The following is a 27641-nucleotide window of genomic DNA, read 5'->3' as shown; positions in this document are numbered from 1 at the left end:
TTTCATTACACCAAATACACCAAATAATGTTCTTTTTAGCAGCATCATATGACCCCTTTCATTAAAAAAAACATTTTAAAATTCTATATTATAATTGTTTTAGCTATTTTAAATTGTAGCAAGAAAAGGCTTTGAAAGAAGAACATAACGTTTTTTTAAATTACATAGAAAATATCCATATTTATTTATTTATTTTAACTTAAATAGTAAAAAGAAAAGGTTTTGAAGAAGAACATGACATAATTTATCATATATATACAGTATATATATATATATATATTTATATATATAAAGAGGTTAGGATAGTGTAGTGAAAAATTAAAAATATTTTGAAAAATTAATAATTTTGTAAAAAATGAACCCTGCCATGGCCATGTAAAACTGAACACTATAAAAAACTATAAAAATAAACAAGTTTGTCTGCTTAAAAAAAGTTGTCTGTCTGCTAATCAATTTCATTTATTTACATTATATTGCTTGTCAAATGTATTTATTTTCTTATTTATATTTAAATAATTTAGGTCCGTATTATATGTGTCACCTGTATTACAATTCATAATTGTCCTCTTGAAGTGATGTGGTTTGCACCCCCTCGTTGTGTCTGTGCCCTCCGCTGCCGGCGTGAAATATTAATCACTTTGCTCTTTCTCTTTTCTCTTCTCTGCCAACAGCTGCCTCTGTATGTGCAAACACACGGAGTGTGGTATACAGGCACATCACACACGGCTGCTGCTCTGATGACAGACACCAAACTCAGGTAAGGCTCCATTTACACTTACTTTTGACTAAGTTGACCTTAAGTTTTCGGAGCTGAAGTAAACCATAGAACACGGCGCTGGCGGGGTTTTTATGATAAGATCTGTGCTCTGACAGAGGATGTGAGGTACGACAGGTATCACAATACGATACATGATTGAAAACGAACCCGATGTGCTAAAGTGCGGATCTTTTTGTAGACGTTCTGTATTGTTAAAAGATGATTCATGTTTATTTATATGTATGTTTTATAAATTGCATATTGTTTTGTAATTATTATTGAGAGTAGTTTTAGTTGTACTTTAAATCATTTGAATATTTGCACTATTCAAATTCTTTTGTTACACCACATGACCATTTAAAATGAATTAGTGATGGTTAGAAGGTGCTTAAAATGGTGAAGAAAGGAATGCTTAACTTTTGATTATACAATCCTATAAATTTTAACTTAAAAATACATTTTGATCAAATAAACATGTATAAACAAGTTCAAAGCTCATTTAGTAAAGTTCCTGCATGAACAAAACCACACTTGACCTGTAATTGTATAACAGGCTTTTAAACATTCGTTTGCTCACCTGTACGCAAACATCAAGTGCAGCTAAACATGTAGCTGTCCTGTCTGTGCTGTTTGTTTACACAGTTTAAACTGGAAAAGAGTATGTAAAAGCTCCATAAACCCATGCTGAATCCACAATTCAATTTGTTAATGATCTAACAGAAGCAGATAATGGAGAAATTTAGCATAGATACACAATAGATTGTTTTGCATTATACAATGACATAAATGCTATATCCCAGGGCATCAAAATAACAATTCAGATTCAGATTATTTTGTAATAAAGAACAATTCTTGTATTTTGTAACATATTCACCTAAAAGTATTTATGTAATTTGGTTGGTACAAATTGAAAGAATAATAAGTTTACATAGTTTAATAATACAGAAAATAATAATATAGATTAGATCATATAGATTATTACTATTATTATATGTTAGTATCATTTTATATCATATATGTAATGTGTGTGTGTGTGTGTGTATATATATATATATATATATATATAAAAATGTATACACATATACTGTAAATGTTATATTTAATTATAAAGAAATTAATGATTGTAATAAAATACTAACCCTAATATATGTCATATACTCAAAAATATCATTTACTCAAAAACAGTGCTGTAATGTAAAAAAAAAAAACAGTGCAATAAAGCAGTGTGTAAAATAATTACAAGTCTTTTCATCATATTTAATATGCAAGTAAAAGCTCAAAGTAATCTATAATCATGCATACTGTATAATCTCCCAGATATTTAACCACTTGGTTAAGAACTGGGATATCTGAATAGCTTATAGTTTTAAGTTTGAACACAAACTGTCTTTGTTTCCCTGCAGAACCTCCAGGATGCATCTGTTGTTCGTGCTTCCCTTGGTGCTCGAGGTCCAGTCCATCTCCAAGAGCCACAACTTCACCTACGACTGCACCTGCCACCTGGAGATCAAACTCGCCAACTGCACCAGCAGCAATTTCACCCACCTGCCCGCCGCCCTTCCACCCTTCACCGAACAACTGGACCTGTCCCTCAACCACCTGAGTGCCATCCGGACCCAAGCCTTCCACAGCACACCAAGACTTCGCGTCCTGCTCCTGAACGACAACATGATTGCCATGCTAGCCAACGGAGCATTCTTTCTTCTAGAAGGACTGTTGAGGTTGGACCTAAGCCGAAACCGAATCTCATTCCTGAGTGAAGGATTTTCACGGGGTCTCGGTTCCCTTCGAGATCTGTCACTGGCTGAGAACCGATTGAGCAGCTTGGACAGCAGTTGTTTCGTCCACTTTGACGCCCTCCAAAGACTCAACCTCAGCCATAATGCTATAGAGACCATCAAGATGAGAGCGTTTGGGTCCATGAGTACCCTACGCCAGCTACAACTCAACTCGAACAATTTAACGGTTCTCAAAAATGGCATCTTCTCCATGTTACGAAACCTCGAAGTCTTGAATTTACATCACAACCAGATACACTACTTGGACGTCGGCGTGCTTTCGCCATTGACCAGTCTCGCTCTACTGGACCTCACCAACAACAACCTCTCCACGATTCAGTTCAAGACCTTCCTAAGTCTCAACACGTACAGCACTCACATAATGCTCCAAGGAAACCCATGGGATTGTGACTGCGATCTGCAGCGAGTCTTCCGGAAGCTCTGTAACGTCAAGCGGCTGTTCCTGGATGACTATGACAACCTCACCTGCGTGAATTTGGACGAAAGTCACAGAAACTACACGATGAAAGAGGAGTTCTGCGTTGCAGAGATGGTTACTGTCCTGGTCATCACCATGACGGTGGTCATCACTGTTGTGGCTGCCATCGTCATGGCAGAGAAGAAAAGGGAGAAAAAGAACAAAGAAAAGCATTGGACGGAAGTCGGCGAGTTGTCGTGTGCATCGCAAGCCTGAACCAATGGCCTTAATGCAAAAAGGAATATTAATCTTGCATTATACTTGTATGTATATGCTTTAGGTTGTCGAATTCAGGGTTTCTGAACGTAAATGTAAGACTTTTTAAGACCAAGTAAAGAATGGAACACAATTCGTCAATATGGTCTCTAAATGTAAATGTCTTGTATTAGCAACGCTTCAAAGTTTGTAAATACAATTTCCAACAGACCTTCATTGCTTTTTATTTCAATGTTATTTCATATTTCAGTAGATCTGCTCCCAACCAATAGAATATGGAAATAACTTTTACTGTACCTTCTGATCACACTGCAAAAAAAGTAATGCTCTTCATCAATAATTTTGTCTTAAATCAATACTTGAGATGCAAAATTACCTAAAATTGTTACTATTATGAGAAGTTGATCAAAATGAAGTAAGCTGACATTAGCAGATATTTGTCCTTTTTTTAATGTCAGCTTAATACAAAGGGAAAACAAGTTTCCAAACCCCATTGACTGAAGTTTGTTTTTGTTTTAAGCATAAACTCACTTAATTTTGTTCAATTTCTCAGAAAACAAGACTTTATGTGTTCAATTTGCATCTCAAGTAAATTGATGTTTTAATTGATGAACATTTAATGCCATGACTTTATGAATTTAGGACTTAACTTGCAGAAGGGCAAATTGAGGCTAAAAAACCACAAAAACTCTGTCAAATTCTTAATAATTGGTAAAAAATAAAAAAAAATCAATTTAATGGTGGGGTCAAACGCAAATGGAAGGTCTAAAATGTTTATTACAAGTATGACTTAAATACAGGAACTGACAGGCGGCAGGAGCATTCATTCTGAAAATAAAATATCTCTATTTAGCCAACACACACCACACAGTATATACTCACTTGTAATGAACATAAACGTTCTGCGAAGAGAAATAGCTCCAAGATGAATGAACAAGAAATGAATGCTGAAATGTTTGGCGTTCACCATATATGTTGAAATGAATATTAAAGCCCATATGTTTACACAAGATGGCGATAAATAGCTATTTTTGTGTGTTTGTGTAAGAAGAGAAACAGTGGAGTGGTACATTGACCAAATACAGAAACAACACACTGTTATGATTGCAAATAAATAATTATAATTTTAAATTTCATAATTATTATAAAACAATAATCTTCCATTTAATAAAAATAGATATTTATGATATAATGTCCAAATAGCATCAAACATACATTATAAAATGATGGAAAGCAAGAGCATATATATAAGTTAACAACTCTAAAGCAAACAAATCATTTATGAAGACTGCATGTATATTTTTTCACACCTTTTTAATGGAAATTTCTATATAGAAAGTGCATTTACAAATAGAAAGAGAGGAAGAATAAAAGTAAGAGCTCCTCTTCTTTTTCAGTTTTGCTTCCACTCATTTAAGGAGGGCAAAAAGACCTCATCTAGGGTTAATCCAGGTTATCTGGGACATTTTTCCTGTCACCTCAATGGAAAAAAGTATCTGATTTACCCGAATACCCCCTGTGCATTTCTGATGAGATCTCTAAGGGACAGACTCGCATGTAGAGAGAGGGCTCATTGACAGACACATCTTATGCACTACTTTTCGAATGCACTTTGTATTTTAAATCCACTGAACTTTATTCTTCTGATGAGTAATATTCTTCATCAGCAGCAGATCTCTGGTCTTAACCAGTCTCAGATGGCCCAGCAGCCTCAGTCTTCAAATGCCTGCCATACGACTGCGTGCAAGTCGATCATCACAGGCTTCACTAAATGGATTTCAGTGGTGTGGCTCTGGATCATGTAGTTTTCGGGCTCATCTGGTTCTTCGAGAAGAAGACTTCTTATAGGCCACTTCTTCGGCATATTGAAGTACAAGACCCGATATTCACGTGGAGGTACTTTTGGGGGTAACATGTCCCACCACTCCCGCTTCTTTCTGAATAAGCCTTTAAAGTTCTTCCATTTAAATATGCTCTTTTCCCCACGCAGTGTGACTCGGGTCTTATTTTTGTCCTTAAACTCTTCCCTCCAGTCAGGTTGATAGCCTGGCATTATGATAAACTCTCTTCGAAGGAAGTTCTCGTGTCTTTTGAACCTCCCATACCATGTGTCAAACTTCTCACGCTTTTCTTTTAGCAGTTTTTCCCACATTTTGCCTTTTGTTGCATTCACTCTAGCACAAAACAATCACGGTTGAGGAACTCCAGAACTCGCCACGATGGACTGGAGGTTTGCGCGGCTTTATATATGCGAGTTCTAAAAATTACGTGATCTCATTATGACGTCGCAGGGACGGAAACTGAATCTATGTGCGCATGCGCGGTGCGTTTGGCGCCTTTAACAAAGAACATAGGCCTACTTTTAAGGTCTTCTATACTCTTTGCTTTTAACGAGAAACAGAAAAAAAATGAACAAGAATGATCTAATACTGTCTCGTGTGCAGTGAAAAATACAATGTAAATTTAAAATGAGAACTGCTAGGTAAGGTGTAACGTTAGTATGTAACTTTTGACATAACTTCTTTGACTCGCGTGTGTTTTGAGGTTGTGGTTAGGACAGTCATTCACTGCTTCATTTTTAAACGTTAGATCGATTAAGAATCATAGATGAGTGAGAAAATCAAAAACAGGACGTGCTTGATGTTAAAAAGAGTCATTAAATGCTATAAATTCACGAAAACGCCCAAAGCACGTGCACAGAGAGCCCTGACGTCAGGGTGACGAGTTTCTTTCACAGCTTAATGCACATAATGGTCAAAAAACACAAAATTATATACAACATAAATAAATAAAGCCCTTTGTTGGCGAGTATTCATGTCGGTTGTGTCTTAAACGAATATAAACAGTTGGTAAATAGTGTATCTTGAGACGTATGCAGTGCACTCATATTACATACTGGGCATTTTCGAAGATTGAATTGATCTCAGTTTTCATCTCGGAACTAAATATGGTTATTTTGGATTTGAATCCAGTTTTGTGCGCATCTACATAACTAGAACAGTTATGGATAATGGCCTGCACTCTTGTCCTCCCATGTGCAGGTACCCCAGTACGTCTGATCTGGTGATGGCACTGGTTCGGGACTCAGAGAAGACTGAGAACATAATCATCATCGCACGCGAGGGGATGCTCTTCATCCAGCTGATCCAAAAGAAACGGGAGGTGGCGATGAATCAGTGTGGTCATGGCTGACTTCAAAACCCTGGCAGATGTGCTGGCGCAGGAAGTCATCAAACACGACATTGGAAAACAGGTGATAGCCTGGCATTATAATTAAAGGTGCAATAGGTGATTGTCTTCAGAAACATTTTTTGTTATGCTCTGCTGACTACAGAACCGGCTTTTTTAACAAAATGCGCATGACAATCGCATTCGATTAATCGTGCAGCCCTAATCCCTACACAGTGTTCATTGCTCCCTACTCCCTGAGCGGGGGAAATCCGTTGAAGTTTACTTCACTTCGGAACATGGGCTGGAATTGGGAACCTGATGTAGCCTATTGTAGTAATGTTGTCTCTGGTCTGTGAGCGTAAATGCGTTCGGGGGCGTGGCTTTGGACAGCGATTGCAGGGAGGGTGGGACGTTCGCTTTCAGTGCTATCAGGCTAAAGTTAGCATTTTCCAAGATCTCCTACAGCACCTTTAACTCTCTTTGAAGGAAGTTCTCGTGTCTTTTGAACCTCCCAGAATAGCTCAAAACTCGCAATTGTGAGAAAAAGTCAAAATTGCACGTTCAGAATCCCAATTTTGACTATTTCTCACAATTGTGAGTTTATATCCTGTAATTGACCCTTCGCAAAGACCCGCCCCCCTTAGTTACTGTTAAGTGAGTGAGTGTGAGTGACGTGACATGTGGCCAAGTATGGTGACCCATACTAGGAATTAGTGCTCTGCATTTAACCCATCCAAAGTGCACACACACAGCAGTGAACACACACACACTGTGAACACACACCCGGAGCAGTGGGCAGCCATTTATGCTGCGGCGCCCGGGGAGCAGTTGGGGGTTCGGTGCCTTGCTACATGTAAATGCAGTGGGCAGCCATTTATGCTGCGGCGCCCGGGGAGCAGTTGGGGGTTTGGTGCCTTGCTCAAGGGCACCTCAGTCGTGGTATTGAAGGTGGGAGAGAGAGCGCTGTACATTCCCTCCCTCCACCTACAATCCCTGCCAGTACGAGACTCGAACCCGCAACCTTTGGGTTACAAGTCCAACTCTCTAACCATTAGGCCACGACTTCCCTGGCCACGACTTCCCCACGACTTGTTGCTACGTCTGACAAGCTATGCCGCTCTCACGCCACACACCATGTTCTCACACAGTGAAAAATACATCGCGGAGCAAAGAGGAAACTGACAACGTGCCAACAGACAAGACAGAGCAGGTTACTTTTTGTATTAAACAAAGTCTCGCTCTCTCAGCTTTCAAATTTAAACTTTTTTTTACAAATTCAAACAATAAATACCATTTTGTGGCTCTTTAATGTGTCGTGACAGATCGCTGTAGAGCCTCAGTTCAAGCGGCACATAAACCGATCATCTTTTCCTCTTTACTATTTACAGCACGAAATAAACATGAACGAACATCAGAAGGTATCTTGTTTCAACTGCGGAAAGATTCACAGATTACACACCATGTTTCAAGTTCAAGTCCACCGACGTTAATCTACTCTCCTGTCTGGTTTGTTTGTCGGACAAAATGGCAAATTCCGCGTTATGATTGGTCAGATCGCCTGTCCATCAAACTACCAGTGAAGGGTCAATTCTGAGAAAAAAAGACGCAATTACCTTTTAAATTTTTTATTCAGTGGTGGAAACGGACTTCCATAGTAACATGTCCCACCACTCACACTTCTTTTTAAATAAGTATTTGAAGGTGTGCCATTTGAATGTACTTGTTTGTTTTTTTTCCCACGCAAAGTGACCTGGGTCTTGTACTTGTACTTAAACTCATCCCTCCAGTCATGAGGATAACCTGGCATTATTATAAACTCTTTTTGAAAGAAGTTCTCATGTCTTTGGAACCTCCCATATCAAGCGTCGAACTTCTCATGATCTTCATTTAGTTTTTTTTTTTCTCCAAATTTTGCGTCTTGAAGTGTTCACTCTATCAGAAGAAATCACAGTAGAGGAACTCCAGAACTCGCCTAATTTGTAGGAAACCATAAATATTACTTACAGAATGTCTGTATGTGATGTGCCCTTCAGGATGAACTAGTAGTAGTTTAAGCATGTAAATGCAAGCTGCTGTCTCAGAATGAGCGTCGTTCAACATTTCATTTTGTGAAAGTAGGCCTCTATGTGAATATTATGCGGGCAATACAATGCACACTGTAAAATGCTATTGAAATACTATGTAGTATGTAGTGCATTCTGTGTCACAGTTCTGATTCATTTCAAAATGTCTTGACATTAACAAAGGAAAGAGTGAATAAACAAGCTTTTTAGATGCATCAGTTGCAGTTTAATTTCGGTTTCAAACCAAGATGTTTAATAGGGGTTAACTGGTTTTCAGGCAAAAGGTCCACTTGACTTGAGTATGTAATGATTTATAGAGAAGTCATGAATTCTGACCTTAGAGCTGAGAAAATGCAATCTGGCAGGTAACTGAGCTTGAATGCATACTTGGATATTTATTCATTCATAAAGATGTAAATAAAAACCAACTTGCCATTCTCTACAAAGCATGTTGCTTAGGGAGGGGCGAAAGATGTGCCTGTTCACTATTTAATTTGCAACAAAGTGAAACGGTTTCAACTGAACAAAGAAGAGCTGGGGAACAGGTTGTTTTCGATTGTGCAAATCAACAGATAGGCCCAACTGGGATGATGTAGCATAACAAAAAGCCCCCATAATGGGTTTCAAATATATGGTTATTAAAATATGAATGCATGTAAAACAAAGTTTCTGAATATATGAATATAAATGTATTCTGAATATTTTAAAAGCGACTTAACTTTTAAAAAAAAAAGCATTATATATTGTAATAATGCTTGTTCATGTTAATTAAAATTTAAAAAATAATAATAATAACTGATGCACAATAATAATATTCAAGAGTCTTTCTTTCCCATTAGAACGCACATAAAACCACCTTATTTTCACCTACTTAATATTCAAGTAACAAGCCCTCGCTATTGGATGGATATCCAGCAACGTCAGAGCGTTACTATTCAAAAGCCACGCCTTCGCCAAAAGAGCCCGAGCTAGCAACGTCCGCACCTAATTAATTTTCATGAGGTAGACCCCAAGTCGGATTGTGAGCAGGTGAACGCTGGATTCTCGCCACCAAGCAACAAAAATGCCTCGACAAGGCATCAAATAAGGGAGAAAGTAACTGTTTAAACAGGCAGAAAAGCCAGTAGACCAAAACACGGTCCAGTAAACAGACATTTATTGGAAATGGAAGAAAATCAACTTCATCATCGAAACGCGTCTGTTCCAAAGTAAGCGACTCACCTGAAACTACCGAGACTACAGGTAAATACACAATGACTGTTTTCATATAACATGCCTACGCTTATTCTACTGTAAATATGTAGTTATATGCTTAACATTCGCTTGATATGGACCTTTCTTCTCCATTTCCTGCATTTCTTGAATATAAGACTGGTTTTGTGACCCGTCCTGTTTTAGACGCATAGGTTCTCATAGGAAACCGAGCAAAGTGGTGTTTTAGAATGATCTAAAAGACTTTGCCGAATAAATATACAGGTTATCTTTTATTAAATGACATCTCAATAAAGGAAGCGCTGATACTTCCGTAAAAGTAGGACAGTTTTAGACAGGCGCGCCATAAACATTCATTACGTCATTCGGCAGTATACATCATGGTTAGTGTTCACATGTTTGTAAAATAGTACTTGTTTACTAATTAGTGAATACGGCACAGCATATAATGTACACGGTTAACTTTTTTATATATAATATGTGGAACACTAACCAGTATGCGCCAATGAACATTTCATATGGTATGCTTCATTGTTGTCACGTGACTTAGTCACGTTATCGTTTTGGAAATAAAGAGTTATTTTGCAAACTGTAGTAGATCATATGGGTATTCCAAGCATACATAACATTTGCATACTGTGGATAGTATATTTGTACTGGAGTAGTAGTAAGAATAGAATTTAGTATGCTATACTTCACATGCAAAACAGTGATAATATACGATTTTTAATGCCATAATTGTGCTGTAAAGTGTTCTGATGTTGTTTGCTGATTTTCAAAAATTGTCAATTCTCTGTTAAGATATGTAGTTTTCCCCCTGTTTTTCCAATGTAATTCTTTTGCTTTCAAAATCATCCTGAAATCAAAATGGACCCTTATGTACATATGTTTCCGGACATGCTGTATGCCGTTTTTAACACATGCTCGACATTTATATATTAATATTATCTTTAACCCAATTTTAGAAATATTAAGCACCCCAGCAAAGATGGCTGACGACCGTGTAGCCATCTTAACTGACGATGAAGAGGAGCTGAAGAGGAGAGACCTCGAGCGTTTCGACCGCCTGTCACTTGAGATTCAATCAGATCAACCTTCACAATCATCTGTGGACAAAGTACCCAACGATACAGCACCAACGCCATCTGCTCAACACGACATGAGCTGCTGTGAACGATTGTTCCTACGGGTCAACCCCCACCTTCTTGTGTCAAAAGTGTTTTATTTGTTCTTCTATGCTGCATATGGTTCCCTCCATCCACTTCTTGCTTTGTACTACAAGCAGCTGGGGATGAATCCCACCCAAAGTGGTCTCCTAGTGGGAATCCGTTATTTCATTGAGTTCTGTAGTGCCCCTTTTTGGGGCATTGTTGCAGATCGTTTCAGGAAAGGTAAAGCAGTCTTATTGTTCTCGATGTTATGCTGGGTCCTCTTCAGTTCTGGGATTGGCATTGTGCAGCCAGCGGACATGAAGTGTAAAGAGGAGAACCTCCCGACGACCACAGCTATGGTACCGACTGTCCACACTACCACATCTAATGAGACATTCTACCTCAACACCAGTTCCATCCCGACAACAAACCAGATGAGACGCCGCAGGGATCTGATTGGACACTACCTTTGGCAAACCATTCTTCCCTCCATTAAGTCTTCAGGCTACAACTCTGAACACCGATTCAAACGGGATTCCAACTCCAGTTTCACTGTGGCACCTGATGAATTGGCTAACACAACGCAATTTGACCAAACAACCACAAGGCCCGAGCCAAGCACATTCGACTCAACATCAGCCCCAAACACCACGTCTGGCAGCACTATTCAAAGTACTACAACCAAACCAAACCAACCTCCTGAATATAACAAGGACCAGGTTCATGCCATTTTTCTGCTGATTCTGCTCGTCATCATCATTGGCGAGTTTTTCAGTGCTCCAGCCATTACCATTGTGGATACGGTACGTAACCTTTTTTTCCCTCAAAATAAATTCAAGACAGATCAGTTAGTAGAGTCCATTTTATAAGCCATGTATCTTGAAACTGCAATTTGTGGTTCTTGGAACGAAAGATTTGAATAAGCAGAACTTCATAAGAGAGATTAGACAATGCTTCCATTGTATTTAAATGTTAGACAAACTACAGTCCCATTTCCAACATCAGAGTATGGTGTTGGTGCTTGAGCCAGTTCCCATTCTGGAAGCACATCTATGTTCCCAGGCTTAGGGTAACATAGGAACATAGCGTCAACCCTGGGAAGATTGGAACAGTCATTATATGCCATATAAAATATGGCCTATATTCTGGGGAAAATAGGTGCCTGGGAATGTAGGAATGACTCTGTTACATTATTGTTTAGCTCTCAAATCAGTGGTAACCCTGTCATGAGAGATGTTGTTAGATCTTCCAGCACCAGTTCCAACACCATTTTGGTAGATAAGTGGTATTTGAGTCTAAAATAGGTTTATTTGGATCGTTTTAGGTGACTCTGCAGTACCTGGGTCCACACCGTGACCGCTACGGCCTCCAACGCATGTGGGGATCTCTAGGCTGGGGTATAGCCATGCTCTGTGTTGGCATCTGGATCGACCACACTAGCACTAACCTTGTCATCGGCAACATGGAATGCGTCATGGAAAATTACAAGAACTACCACACTGCCTTCATTGTGTTTGGCGTATTAATGGGAATAGCTTTGATCGTTGCCACTCAGTTTAAGTTTGATGTTCAGCACCAAAACACGATTGAAGGAAATGAGGTTGGCAACCAGCAGCAAAACGCCCAACCTAGAGGTTCCCCTGGAATGGAGAACTCTGAGACCCCAACAATTGTCCAAGTCGAGGAGTTCCACTTCTGGGACTTGATGCGACTGCTGTGTGGCGTACAGTACAGCACTGTGTTATTTGTGGCCTGGTTCATGGGCTTCGGCTATGGGTTTGTTTTCACTTTCCTTTACTGGCATTTACAGGACCTGACAGGAACTACAACTCTGTTTGGCGTTTGCTCTGTCCTGAGTCACGTGTCAGAGCTTGCTGCCTATTTTACCAGCCATAAATTCATCGAACTGGTTGGACACATCAGGTGAGGTTCCTGTGATTCCTTGTCGGCATAGGGGACTTAGAATGGTCTGGTTCAGATCTGAATCTTGATTCATTTCTGAATCTTGGTCCGTTTGTTTGTTTTTATTTATTTATTTTTTTTCTGTTCTGAATCTTGGTCTGTTTCAGTTCACCTGTATTTTGGTTTTGTTCAGTTAAATACCAATTAAGGTACACATTGCATAAAGTACAACAGTCTAACCAGTTGTTGTCTATAACCATTCATTGGCTCCGTTTCAAGCCCTGTTAAGGTGGCTGGCTATCTATAAATTATTTAAAGAATTACAGGCATACTTCAGGATCAAATGTGTTTCCCAAAAGTAGGCACAAAAGTCAAGTTGCTTTAGAAGATTCTTCATTTTGAACAATGTTAAAGGATTAGTTCACTTCTAAATTAAAATTTCCTCATAATTTCTCACCCCCATGTCATCCAAGATGTTCATGTCTTTCTTTCTTCAGTCGAAAAGAAATTAAGGTTTTTGAGGAAAACATTCCAGGGGTTTTCTCTATATAGTGGGGTTCACTGGGTGGAAGGTCCAAATTGCAGCTTCAAAGTGTTCTACACTATCCCAGACGAGGAAGAAGGGTATTAGCTAGCGAAACGATCTGTAATTTTCTAAAAAAAAAAAATACAATTTATATACTTTTTAACCTCAAACGCTCGTCTTGTCTAATTTTGCGTGAACTGTGCATTGCGGTTCATGACATTTAGGGTATATCGAAAAACTCCCATCTCATTTTCTCCTCCAACTTCAAAATCGTTCTAAATCGTCCTACATCGGTGTTTTACCGTTTTTTGTAAAGGGCGTTTGACCTTCTTTGCACGTTCACTTTGTAAACACTGGGTCGGTACTTCTGCAGCGATGTAGGACGATTGTACAGGACTGTAGGACAGCGATGTAGGAGAAAATGAGATGAGTTTTTCCGATATACCCTAACTGTTTCGAATGGGACTGCACAGAGTACGCATGCGCATTGCAGAGCTACACAAGACACGCGTTTGAGGTTAAAAAATATATAATTTTTATTCTTTTTTAGAAAATGACCGATCGTTTCGCTAGATAAGACCCTTATTCCTCGTCTGGGATCAACGCTTTGAAGCTGCAATTTGGACCTTCCACCCAGTGAACCCCACTGAAGTCCACTATATAGAGAAAAACCCTGGAATGTTTTCCTCAAAAACCTTAATTTATTTTCGACTGAAGAAAGAAAGACATGAACATCTTGGATGACATGGGGGGTGAGGAAATTATGAGGAAATTTTAATTCCGAAGTGAACTAATCCTTTAAGGTAGCATTGCCTGTGTATTCGGCTTGGTTACTAGGTAGTTGCTTACTGGCCCAAATCAAAAGAGCCCATCCTGATGTAGATGCTACATTTTGTTGCTGTTGTTCTTGTTGGTGTGTCAGGCTGTTAGCTTAGCCACATGCTAACATCAACTGTTAGTGTTTGAAATGACATTCGTCGGTTCCATTTCAGTTAGGATGCTACTTTGGAAAGTTGCTGCTTATGTAGACCACAAGGGGTTTAGAACCAAACCATCATAGTAGTTTGTTCCAGTCACAGGCAAGACTTGTCCAGGTAACCCAAACTGTCTCACTGCACCATGTGACTCCAGCTCATTTGATCCTGACCTTGAATCAGTGAGTCTTTGTGTGTGGCACTGTCATGCGACTTAGTAGGTCTGCACTGGGATCAGTGAGGCATTGTTTGGTTGAAAGGCCTGGTTCAAGAGTACAAAGCCTTATTCTGTCAGCGGTGGCAGAAGTCCAGAATGCATTGCACAGCAGCTACAGTGTCCACTGCGTGGCTCCTTTTACAGCGAACGTAACATTAATGCTCTTTGGTGTTCAAGTTGAGTTATTTGTTTTAAATTATAGAGAAAACCATTTGACTGAATGACTGACAGAGCAGTATGAATTCATAAGTCATCCTTCCTTGACTGGTTTACAACTTCTTGTAAGAATATTTACTACAACTTGTAAAAATTTAAGGAACTTCCTGTTCGACATTTGTATGTTTTATAGATTTATCTTTCAAAGATGACCTGCATAAGCTGTAATAATCTTTGCGATATGACCATGCAGTTAAATCTCAACTTGATTACTTGTTTTACAGCACAGAGGAAGTTTAATTTAATTACTAATCATGAAACGCACAGAGCAGTTGAGAGAACTTTTTTTTTTTTTGCATTTGCATAAAAATTGAAATTAGTTGGGACCATTAAATTAGGGCCATTAATGTTTTTATGTATTGCAGCTAGAAAAATGCTATTTTATTAATAAATGTATTTATTATTTATGTTTGTTTCAAATTAGCAATGAATTAAAAATCACTCTTTAATATCAATTTTCTTTAAAATATCAGTATCTATTTTTTCTCCTTTACATTTAAAGGGATGAAACATGAGCCTGACATGTTCTTGAGATGCTTTGTGAGATTCATGCATGTATTTTTTATAACTGTGTCTTGTGCTTTTTCTGTCAGAGTTTTGTACATTGGCCTGGCCTGCAACACCGCACGCTACCTCTATATCTCGTATCTGAAGAATGCCTGGACTGTGCTGCCCATGGAAGTGCTGCAAGGTATGAAAGGCCAGTCATCAAGTTCTCAATCCTGGGATAAAGCATCACCAATCTTTAAATTCCGTTAATGTGGTCTGTGTGTGCACAATACTATAAACCATCAGATCCGGTCAGAAAAGTAGAGAGATGTGTGCAGAACAAAGAAAGGCCGGGGTTCATTTCAGGAGAGGAAATCAAGTCAGTTTGACGTTGTCAGTTCCACCGCCCTTTCCTGTGGCAAAACAATCAAGAAGAAAACAAGCATGTAGATGCATTAAAGAGAGAATACCATCCACTCACAGGAATGAAGACCTGGAGCAAGTCTGATTACATTCATTACAGACGTTTTCATCTGTTCAAAGAAACACATCCATTCTGTTACAGACGTGTTAGCTGCCTTCTCTCTATATATACTTGGAAGTCCAAGCTAATACACATACATTTTCATGTCATGAGACAGATTTGCGTGTGTGCACATAAAAGTTTAAGCATGTAGTAGGTGCATGCTGGACTTTTATAAACTGGTTAATTAAACAGCATTGTGTTTATGTCGGCAGAATTTTTTCACCGAAATGTAATAAAAACATTGATTGCATTTATGAAAAATACATATCATTTTATTTATTTATGAATGAATGAAAGACACTTAAAGCAATAGTTCACCCAAAATGAAAATTTACTCGCCCTCAGGCCATCCAAGAAGTAGAAGAGTTTGATTCTTTGAGGGAACAGATTTGGAGAAATTTAGCATCTCTTGCTCACCAAGGGATCCTCTGCAGTGAATGGGTGCCGTCAGAATGAGAGTTCAAACAGCTCATAGAAACATCACAATAATCCACACCACTCCAGTCCATCAATTAATCTTGTTTGAAAAAGAAATTCATTATTAAGACTTTTTAAACTTCTAACAAGTCCTCTATCCACAATATTGCTTTCTCTATTGAAAAAGTAATCTCTTCTCAATCCAAAACAGTTCTAAACAAATATGTTTGTGGATTTTCATGTGAGAGGACAACAGGGGATGGACATTTTCTAGAGCAGGGGTGGGCAAACTTGGCCCTTCCAGGCCACTTTCCTTGAGAGGTTAGCTCCAACCCTAATCAAACACACCTGAACCAGCTAATCATTGTCTTCAAGACTACTAGAAGGCTACAGGCAGGTGAGTCATATCAGGGTTGGATCAAATCTCTGCAGGAAAGTGGCCTGGAAGGGCCAAGTTTGCCCATCACTGTTCTAGAGGAAGCATTATTATAGATTCTGGACTTTTTTTTGGCCTGAAACAACGTTAAAGTTAAAACACCTTGATGGATTTGTTTATTACAAACCTGCAGCTTTTCACTTCACAAGACATTAACTGATGAACTAGAGCGGCCTTTTAGATTGCTTGTGGATTGTGTTGTTTTTATCAGCTGTTTGGACTCCCATTCTGACGGCACCCATTCACTGCAGAGGATCCATTGGTGAGCAAGTGATGGAATGCTAAATTGTTTCAAATCTGTTCTGATTAGCTTGGTTGGCTTGAGGGTGTGTACATTTTCAGCAAATTTTATTTTTGGATGAACTATTTCTTTAAGCCTTGTATTATGCTGAATAATAAACTTGTGTGTCTGTGCAGGCATAACGCATGCATCCGTGTGGGCAGCGTGTATCTCATATTTGAGCGCAGCTGTACCTCCGCCGCTTCGGACATCCGCTCAGGGCATACTGCAGGGTCTCCACCTCGGGCTGGGCAGGGGCTGTGGGGCGATGGTCGGCGGGGTATTTGTCAACTACTTTGGTATGAACAATGACCATTGTTTTTGTAATGATATGACATAATGAATGCCGGTGTGTGTGTATAAACAAGAGGTCGTCTTATTTTTCAGGTGCTGCCGAAACATTCAGGGGAATTGGAATGGCCTCACTTGTTATTTTGCTCATCTTTTCATTAATTATGTGCATTACTGGCCAGAATGAGCAAAAAGGTGAGCAACAAAATCTTGAACATTGCTTATTCTTTTAAAATAAGAAACTTTTTTTATTATTATTGTTTTTTTGTTTTTGTTTCTTTTTTCGGGTTTGGTTTGGGGTGTCTTGGTTTATTTTGCTTTTTTGTCTTTTCTTTTCAGTTCAGTTCTGTTTGCTTTTGTTTTATGTTGGGTTATTGTTCAATTCAGTTTATTTTTTTAATTGTTTTGTTATCTCTTAGTTTTTGCCCTTTTTGTTTAGTTTGGTTCAATTTATTTAGTTTTTCATGTTGTTTTTTGCCTTTTTTGTACTTTGTGATATTGAATATAAATAATTAAGTATATAATAGTGTAAATATAATAAAATATAATCACATTTTCAGTAGTGTAATTATTTTTTTCAAAATAGTAGCAAAACCTGCCGTAAAAAAGTGTCTTTTCCAAATAGTGACAAAGGTTTTTTTTATGTGACTTTGTATTATGAAATGTGTGCAAACAAACTAAAATGATGTCTCCAGGTAGTCCAATTCATTTAATGCAGCAGTTCATTTGGAAGGTTTGTTCAAATGATTTTCTGATTCATTCTTGCTTTAAGTTTTAATGTTAGTTTTGAAGAGTCAATAAACCATTTTAGCCAAATAATGGATAGTTATTTAAACTATGAGAAGCTTAAATGTAGTTTTAAGTATTTTCATTCACACTAGAATAAAATGTGGAACAAGTCTCCTTCAACATAATGTTTAATTTTTTACCCCACAGAGGACAAGATGCTAGCAGAGAACATTCCTATCCCGTCCAGTCCTGTTCCCATAGCGACCATTGACCTGGTACAGAACACAACAGATGTGGCGGCACCCGCTCGACCCGAACCCAAACTTCCGGCTCGGAAAACGCAGCACCAGGATGAGCAGGAGGATCTGAACAAGCCCGCTTGGGTTCCCTCCGGGTCTCCGTGGGTTACAGTCGCTCTCCTGTTCTACCAAATCCGAGAGATGGTCGTCATAGCAAAGACCCATGCTGAGGTCCAGCCCCTTCAGGTAACGCAGAAGAAAATAAGAGGACGATGGTGATGAATAATATGAATATGTATCTAAATGTTTTCAAAATAGTACTATGTTGTTGTGTGTTTTCTCGCTCTTTTTCATGCATTCTGTGGCAGAAAGGTGAGAACACGTCGATTTAGTTAAAAATGAAAAACAGAATATCTGAAACCCCCACAAATATACAGAGTATTCAAATAATTTCCACCCTCATTTAACAGAGTTTGGCACTTAGAGTACAAAATATTATAATGTGACTATTTTATTTAAAGAGTTGGTTGATTTGTCATTGTTCAGATGCTGATTAATTCAGGTAACTAAATGTTTTGTCCGATAACAAAAGTTTTGTCAGTTTGTGTAAATAGCTGGTGGAAACATTCTTTCATGAAGTTTACATGTGCACTGAGCCATTATTTATTAAATTTTTTCCAGAGAATGAATATATATATACAGGTGCATCTCAATAAATTAGAATGTTATGGAAAATATGAAGTATTCTAATTTGTTGAGATAGTGAATTGGTGGGTTTTTGTTAAATGTGAGCCAAAATCATCACAATTAAAAGAACCAAAGACTTAAACTACTTCAGTCTGTGTGCATTGAATTTATTTAATACACGAGTTTCACAATTTGAGTTGAATTACTGAAATTAACTTTTCCACGGCATTCTAATTTATTGAGATGCACCTGTGTATATATATAATATTATTATTATTTATTTTCTTTTTGTGTGTGTGTGTGCTCCTGTGTTTTTAGTGTTTTAATGGTTTTAGTGTTTATCAAATAAATGCAGTCTTGGTGAGCATAAGAGACTTCTTTCAAAAACAAAAAATCTTACTAACCTCACACTTTTGAATGGTAGTAAACGTGTGCTCCAATTAAAAAAAAAAATTAAGATGCATTTTTGTTTATAAAATATTCTGCATGCTTTTTGTGCCAAATAATTTCACAATTAGTTTTGGTGAAAAATTTGTGAAATAGCTTAATTAAACTGACTATTTTTCTAACTAGGGCACAGATGAAGTCCCCTCAGACTCTCAAGAAGAAGACCAATCACCTCCCATCTTTGGCGATGCTGCACTGCAAAAAAGCACTCCCAGCGGGCTCCAGTCCCAGGAGGACCCCGGGGCCCCAGGGGCCGCCACACAGCTGGAATTCCCAACACAGGACACACAGCCTGTATTACATCCAAACAGCTGATGGCACAAACTGATCCGGTAACCCGTGGGTATTTTCTTCACACAGTGATTTTGTTTTCTTTGTGAAGAGTTTTTATGAACTATGTGAGAAAATACAAGGAAGAGGGGAAAGTACTTTACTGTATAAGTGCCCTTTGTATGATTTTTAACTTATTTCCAGGTGTTTTGCACATCCTATAAATAAAGCCTGGCAGATTTTAAACTGTAACACGTGCCTGTTTTTACTTTCTTCGACCTGTAGAGGGCAGCAGTGCCTGGGCATTTTGCCCATTTACAATTGAGCTTTATGAGTCCTATAATAATTGAGAATATCTTCCTTGTGAAACACTATAAGTTAATTTAAAAAGGAAAAACCTCATTAATTACACTTACTAACGTCGACGTCATTGCGTTGTTGGGAATAATAGGGACATTCTTTTTCACACTTTCACCTCTGACTTGAGATGTAGGTGTAAAGGAGATTTTTGCAAGGGGATTTTCTTGTGTTTTTATTTTTGCGTGTGTCACCGAGCACCTTTCTCATCATTAAAGACACCAGCAATAGATCATCTGGTCTGCTTGACATAGTCGATGATTAGCCAACACTGGAGGGCAGTCATCTCCTGTTCCCATGGAAACCAGGCCATAATTCTTTCTTGCTGTGTTCTTGGTAATAATCAGACAGACTTGATTTACACGTTGAGCAAACATTTTAGCAGGTACAAGAATTAGTTTCTTTTTATTCCCAGAATTAATTTCTTTCTGTGGAATCAAACACCTTATTTGCAGCACACACCCACTCACAGCACACATTTCATCTCTGGTGGGATTAGCTGTCACTAACGCAATATGCCCTGCAACAATGTTTTGCCAAGTGTCGGAAATCACTTCAATGCAATTTATGATATCACAATGTTTGGATGAGACAAAAAAAATGTAGAAATATGTGACAAAATACTTGTATTCTAATCTGAAGCAGCAGTGATAGGTTATGTTTGTTTGGTTTCATTTTGTTTGTTTTTTGCTTTTTTTGGGGGGGGGTATTGCTTAGTGCTTTTTTTTGTTTGCTTTGAGGTTTTATATTATGTAAATTTAGTTTGTTTTCTGTCCTTTTTGTTTAGTTTGGTTCAGTTTTGTTTTTTGCCTTTTTTGTTCAGTTCTGTTTTTGTCTCATGTTTTTATTTTATGTTTTAAATTTTGGATTTTTGTTTAACTTCGTTTTGTTTCATGGTTTGTTTCTGTTTGTTTAGTGTAGTGTTTTGTCGCTCAGCTTGTTGTTCAGTTTTGTTTTTTATTTGGTTTGTTTTAATGTTGCGTTTTTGTTTAACTTTGTTTTATTTCATGTAGGTTTAGTGTTTTGTTTTGTTGAAGACATTATTTGGTTCTTCATAACAGTTTAGTTTAAATATAAATATGGGGGCAGTCGTGGCCTAATGGTTAGAGAGTCGGACTTGTAACCCGAAGGTTTCCCGGCAGGGATTGTAGGTGGGGGGAGTGAATATCCAGCGCTCTCTTCCACCCTCAATACCAAGACTGAGGTTAGACCCTTGAGCAAGACACCGAACCCCAAACTGCTCCCCGGGCGCCGCAGCATTGGCTGCCCACTGCTCCGGGTGTGTGTGTGCGTTTGTTTGTTCACTACTCACTGTTGTGTGTGTGTGTGCACTTAGATGGGTTAAATGCAGAGCACAAATTCCAAGTATGGGACACCATACTTGGCTACACGTCACGTCCTTTCATTTCCTTATTTTGTTCATGCCCACACTAGCATTAGAATTGCATTAATTGTGGGATCCAGGTAGGAAATTATCACAAATAGCCTCTTCCTTTTAATAATGTTTATTTTAAATTCTTCTACACCAATTCCTCTGTGAGAATTACTAGCATAATTATTGTGGGCATGGAGTCAATCTGACAAATGTTCGGATCGGAAGGGTTGAGTCATGAGCTGGGAAAGTGGTGTGGAGAGATTCCAGGTGACTGCTGCTGGTCTCTGACATAGTAGTGATTCTCTGGCTGCTTTTACCTACTGCATGTTTCATTTTAGTATGTTTTTTTTTTGGGGGGAGTTTATTTGGGGGTTGGTTTTGGTTTGTTTTTTCATGTTGTCTTTGTTTTGTCCTTTTTGTTAAGTTAAGTTTTGTTTTGTTTATTTTGCTCTTTGTGGGTTTTTTGTTCATGAAGACTTTTGTTTTATCCTTTTTTTTGTTTAGTTCAGTTTTTTTTTTTCAAGTTGGCTTTATTTTTTTCTTTATTTCGTTTTTTCCTCCTGAGACCCAGAAAAAAAAGTTTTGTAAATTTAGTATTTTTTCATGTCATTACATTGGTTAGAGCATAAGAAAAAAATTCTGAACTATGTTATGAAAGATATAACAGGATGATTTGATATACCATTTTGCTTTATGCAGTATGTGTGTAAAATGGCCATAAGAGGGTTTTCCCATGATATACAATATCTATATACTGTATCTAATTTGCATATTAGTGTGCTCTTGGGGCAATGTGTAATGAAAAAAAGAAGTGTAATAATTGGCCAGATTTTCATAATATCAAATATTTCAAGAATATTTTTGTCTCCCAAAATGTGTAATAAACATGCTTTTAGTCTTGGTGTCTTCTACAGTGGACATGTATGAAATCAATGTCCTGTTTCATAACAGAAAGTCATATTTTGTTTTTGTAACATATTCCTGAGATGCTGATTTATGACAGTTTTAAAAAATTAGTCAGATTGAAATGGCAGTTACAAAATATTATCATATTTCCCAAAGTGTGTTACATTTGATCACAAAATTAATGTCAGCCATTATTAAAGACCAAGGAGAGGGCGTGGTCATGGAGAAACTTCCAAACATTTGGTATCCAGACTTAAAACTGTGACATGTAAGTTCTCAGAGTATATAAATATAATGTCCTCTACTGAGGACAGACTTTCTATTAAATTCAGTTGTTGTTTTCTTTGTTTTTGTTTTTTTGTTTCATGGTGGAATTTTTTTGGGGGGCGGGCATGAAATCATGGGGAAAAACATTATACACGAGTCTTTAGTATTTAACCTTTAGCCTTTGGTTCTCTTGGCTTCTTTTTCTGAATAATAAAAGTAAATATAATTTTGATTTATTTCTGCAGTAACAAGCAATACTATGGTATTACCATGTTCTTTAAACATTTCCCATGGTAATAGCAAATTTTTATTAATTTTTTTTGTTGTTGTTGGATTTTATATGTAGTAGTGCTGTTTTAAGGTAGTTTGGACCACAGTGTAAACCCTTTTGTGGTAAATTTGTGACAATGTTTGCAAACATTTCACTAAAATGAAATCCTTGCGGTGACCATTTTTCTTGTGCAGTTTTGTAGATCAGAAAACATTTAAACATATTAAAGATAAACTTTCAATTAACTTGTTAAAAAGTAAAACGTATGGTAGAAAATGACATGCAGTGTTCAAACTGGGAAATAGCTGCAGGTTTCTAATCCCAGCTGAGATTGTGCTGCTCCAGAGAATACTGTTGCATTCTGTGTGAAAATTTCAGCGGCCCTTAAACACTGTTCCCACACAGTGGGCAGTGTGGGCAGTCAACACCTATTCTGAAATTCTGAAAGCGAAGATCCAGCCAGAGGGAAGGGATTATTGGGGAAACTAGGGAAGTCATTTGGATGGGTTTAAAAAGTAGGCAAACGTGTCTTCATAAGGGCTTGCTGAATGGCCATCCTGACCTCTGACCTCCTCAAAGTGATATGCAAGTAAATCAACTGAAGGCTGTGTAAACATGATACAATTACAGTGAAATGCACTGAATAGGTGGAGGTCACAGAAGATGTCATATAAACAGAAATTATGAATTTATTATGCACACTGAGCTGGAATACAAGAAAAGTGAGTCACGCTCAGTGGTGTGTGAAAGGCGAATGGATCTACTGAGGATTGGACCGCAGATATTGTTTGAATCATTATTGAGTTGGAGACTCGCCTAAGTCAAACTGGTCGTTGAGATGAAACCCTGAGTTTTTATGTTTTGCTGCCATTTTGGGTTGAGGTTGATGTTCAGGTAACACCAAATTCAGGAAAAGGTTTCTGCAGAGTTGCTTGCCAGGGTTTCAGTTCGTTTCGAGTTATTCTGGGTTGAATCACGTTAAATTTATGGCTTATTTTCTCGGCCTGATTAATTGAGTCAGGATTTCCTCCAGTGTGGTGGGCGGAGTTGTGGGCGGAGCCGATTTCTCATGGGCCTCATTTCTCAGAGCTGAAGGGCCAAACATCAAAGCCTCCAAATGATAATCACCACGCCTGATGTGTTTACTGCATTTCAAAGGGGCGATTGAGTTTATTATCTTTAATTATGTTGCTCTTGTCTAATGAGTCTTTTGTTTGTCAGATCTCAGAATTTCCATTGTTCCTTTTCTCGGTTCTTTGTGAAGAAATGTCACATTATTCACGTCGCATGCGGAAGCTTTCATGTCGAGTTAAAGCCTTTGAAATGTCAAAACTGTAGCAGGTAAAGGTTCCTGATGGTTTTCAAGTGATTAATTCACTTCGTTAGTCTTAAGGGGGCTTTAGAGGTGACAAAATGATGAATTTAGACATCTACATTTCCTGGAAAAAAAAAAAATTCCGGCTGATGTTATTATCTAACTAAATATATTTGCTTGTTTTTTCAGAATACTGAAAAAACGTCACATTTAATAACACATCCTGAAACTTTGTGAAAAGTTTCATTGAAATGTATGCTGTTATTTTTATTTTTTTAAATGTGCCACTAACATTGCAGTTTGATCTTGTGCTGTTTTCATAGTTATTCCAACGATTTGAAGAACGTTGCAGAAAACTTACCAGACAGGTATTTTCATATATGCAAAGTGTTATATATATACAATATGATTCAGAAATGTTTTTAAAATGCTGTATTGCAATGTAGCTGCAACCAAGATGTAACATTGTGAGTATTATGGGTTGTTGCAGTGTAGTTGCTAAGGTGTTCCGAGTGATTTTTTTTGCATGTTGCTATGCAGTCATGGAAAAGTTGTGCCGTCAGTTTTGTCCTATGTACTTACTACATAAAGCTTATTTTTAAGATAATAAATATGCTTCTTCAGAACACTGAAAAAAATGTTATGACGTGATAACATCCCTAGACACATCACAGCTACTTAAAGAAAACATACCAGGGAGGTATTTGCAGATTATTTCCAAAACGTTTTAGTTTGGCTGTATAATTGTGCGCAAGAAAAATGTAACTTTTTAAAGTAGCATTATGGTACTGATCATTTTCTGTTAATCAAAATATGTAAAACTTTTAAAAGTGTTTTGTTGTGTTCTAAGTGTATTTAGCATGTTGCTATGCAGTTGCTAAGTTATTAGGCAGTTGCTAAGTTGTTCTAAGTGGTTTTCAGTATGTTGCTATACAGTTGTTAAGGTGTTTGTGACGAGTGAGGCGGGGCCGAGAGCCATGGGTGCAGAGCGAGGCCGGTGGAGTAAATGATAGAGCGACACCTGTGCCACTCACCGGTCTCGAGTCCCACGGAGGAGCTCTGGAAGGATAAAAGGAAGAGTGACAACCGTGCGAGACGAGAGAGGACCAGGCCTGGGACATTTTATGTTGTTTTATGTGGCATTCATCCATAAAGGGCTGTCGCTTTACTTTTGTTTTGTTTATTTATTTGATAATTCAAGTTTTATGTTTAAATGTTCCTCCCGTAACTACAAACTTTGTTACAGTGTTCTACTTGCTTTTAGCACGTTGCTATGCTTTTGCTACCATAGACTGTAAAAAAAAAAATATGGGCGACACGTCTACACTTCCTTCCACTGTAGAAAAGTGAAGCCAAAATATCCCAGTATGGCCGCTGTCATCTTGCAAAATAGGCCCTGTCCCAAATGGAACACTTCTTGTGCTCTTGCGGATATCGTCCGCCGCATACGCTTGTCCGATATTTTAGCTTTCAGAAGGGTGCTCGCGAGCGCCCCCCTTTGCGGCTGCTATGCACACTCAATGCGCACTGAGGCGAGCTCCGCTGCAGTCTTCTACCCGACAGTCAAAGCGGCATTACGCCACGAAAGTGTGGATTCCGAGGAAGACCGCAAGGGTTTAGGGTGCAATTTAGGACAGGGCCATAGACTTCATTTGGAGCCAGAGTCTGCGCAGTACAGTATTGATCGTGAAGTGGAGCCACGTTATCAAAATCCCACCCAATCTCCCACAGACCCGTTGCAAGCTCACAATCAGGACGCCACGCCCCATTTTATAGCATCAAATAACTAAAATCAAACTTGAGTTATTAGAAAAATGAACACTTCAACATACATCAGCATGATAAGATCTACCAAAAATGATGGAAACTGTCTTTGGGAAATTTTTTTTAAGCGTTAATAGATTTTTTTTTGTTTGTCTCCCATCCCATTCGTTTACATGGAGAGGGTGGGGTTCATGGCCTATACTGCAGCCAGCCACCAGATGGCGATCGAAATGTTTTGGCTTCACTTTTCAAGACGTGTGCGGCACACTTGATTGTAGTTTTTTAGCACGTTGCTATGCAGTTGCTAAGGTGTTTTGAGTGTTTTTTAGCGCATTGCTATTCAGCTGCTAGGGTTTTGCTAGGTGATTAATAACTGGCCCGAGTCTTTTGGATATGCTGGCTCTTTTAGACATGGCTTGGGTCACTCCTTCAATGAAATCTATGGGATTTTTCCTCTTGTTTTGTCTGCCAGGTGAAAATCATCAACTCACTGAGGGATGAGTTAGTTTAATACTCAGCATTAGTGATTTGAACAAACCCCCATAACACAAAGTGTGAGCGATGGGGCGATATATGAAATAGGTGGGCATTATTGTGCCGTTGACAGTTCAGCAAGGATAGCATGGTCTTTCTCTCTCTGTCTGTCACTCTCACCCAATTGGCTGTGATTGGGCACTGAAGGTCAATGAAGGTGTTCTTGCATTATCCCAGACATAAGGGGGCTAAAAACCAGGCAAATATGTGTGCGCCTACATGAGTATGTGTGTGTTGACATAAGTGTGTGCATGTAAATCGCTGTCACATAATCTGTAGTTAAAGCTCCAGCCAGTAATCCATTTCCCACTTTGGGTTATTTTGTGGCATCCACAATCTTAAAACATGCCAATGGCACGCCACCTAATCCTGCCAAATAAAGCCACGCTATACAGGATCCACGCACTGCAGAAACACTGACATCGCCATGGTAATCTGACATACGTCACTGCTTATGTTTGTATGTTTTGTATTGTTCAGTACGGACAGTATCTCCGTTCTTATGAAGGCCCATGCAGGTCAAAACTGTACAAATAGATTGAGTCATAGCTGCATAGTTCACGTCCTGGATGCTAAAGTTGTTAGTTGAATATGCTACCTGTCACATGTTGACTTTATGTTGGCGTCATGACAGTAGATGTCCAGTAGACATGGCAACACTAAATGTGCAACATACACTTGTATTGTATTATGTGTTGAGAAGTGTAAAGCTATTTCAAGGGACAATATCATAATAAATATAGAGTTGTATACAGTTTGGCCAGATAGCTTTGAAATAAACAAAGGCATATACATAACAAAATGTAAGTTACACTAAGCATATTTCTGCAAAGATTTTATTTTCATTTGTATTAATTAAATTGCATTTTAATTATTTACTAAATGTAAACACTTAATTTATCTAAATCATATATGCGTGTATGTATGCACACACACACACACATATATATATATATATATATATATATACACACACACACACAATATAATTTAAATGTTATATTTACATATATAATTGTAATTTCAATTCAATTCAAGTTTATTTGTATAGCACTTTTAACTTTACAGCAAATTAAGTTTCAACTATATTTAGTGGTAGCTCAGTACATCCGTCTAGTTGCAAATTGTAATCCAAGAGATTCTGTGTACTGTCTTTTGGTCCAATAAGTAATATCTGTCTTATCCGAATTTAATAAGAGACAATTATTGGACATCCAATATTTTAAATTTTTAACACACTGTTAGCTTAGATAATTTAGAAGTTTCATCTGGTCTTGTTGAGATATATAGTTGAGTATCATCAGCATAACAGTGGAAACTAATCCCGTATTTTCTAGTAATATTACCAAGGGGCAGCATGTATACTGAAAATAGCAGAGG

The 27641-nt window shown here is 38.1% G+C and overlaps 2 protein-coding genes across 2 annotated transcripts; both read left to right on the top strand.

The window, feature by feature from the left end:
• The first annotated feature begins 675 nt into the window (after positions 1–675).
• Positions 676–3434, top strand: LOC107653563 (chondroadherin-like protein). The gene is made up of 2 exons (XM_016440302.1): positions 676–757; positions 2161–3434. Exons 1-2 carry the CDS (start codon positions 738–740, stop codon positions 3227–3229), a joined length of 1089 nt encoding a protein of 362 aa, XP_016295788.1. The 5' UTR covers positions 676–737; the 3' UTR covers positions 3230–3434.
• Positions 3435–9433: 5999 nt separating this feature from the next.
• LOC107653600 (major facilitator superfamily domain-containing protein 6-A-like) lies at positions 9434–19718 on the top strand. Its single transcript, XM_016440349.1, has 8 exons — positions 9434–9705; positions 10641–11629; positions 12151–12749; positions 15255–15352; positions 16947–17108; positions 17197–17295; positions 18037–18314; positions 19329–19718. Exons 2-8 carry the CDS (start codon positions 10664–10666, stop codon positions 19515–19517), a joined length of 2391 nt encoding a protein of 796 aa, XP_016295835.1. The 5' UTR covers positions 9434–9705; positions 10641–10663; the 3' UTR covers positions 19518–19718.
• Positions 19719–27641: the final 7923 nt, after the last annotated feature.

Source organism: Sinocyclocheilus anshuiensis, unplaced genomic scaffold (assembly GCF_001515605.1).
Source record: "Sinocyclocheilus anshuiensis isolate Anshui unplaced genomic scaffold, SAMN03320099.WGS_v1.1 scaffold1079, whole genome shotgun sequence".
In the NCBI taxonomy this organism is placed as follows: Eukaryota; Metazoa; Chordata; class Actinopteri; order Cypriniformes; family Cyprinidae; genus Sinocyclocheilus; species Sinocyclocheilus anshuiensis.
This window is presented reverse-complemented; position numbering and strand designations above follow the sequence as displayed.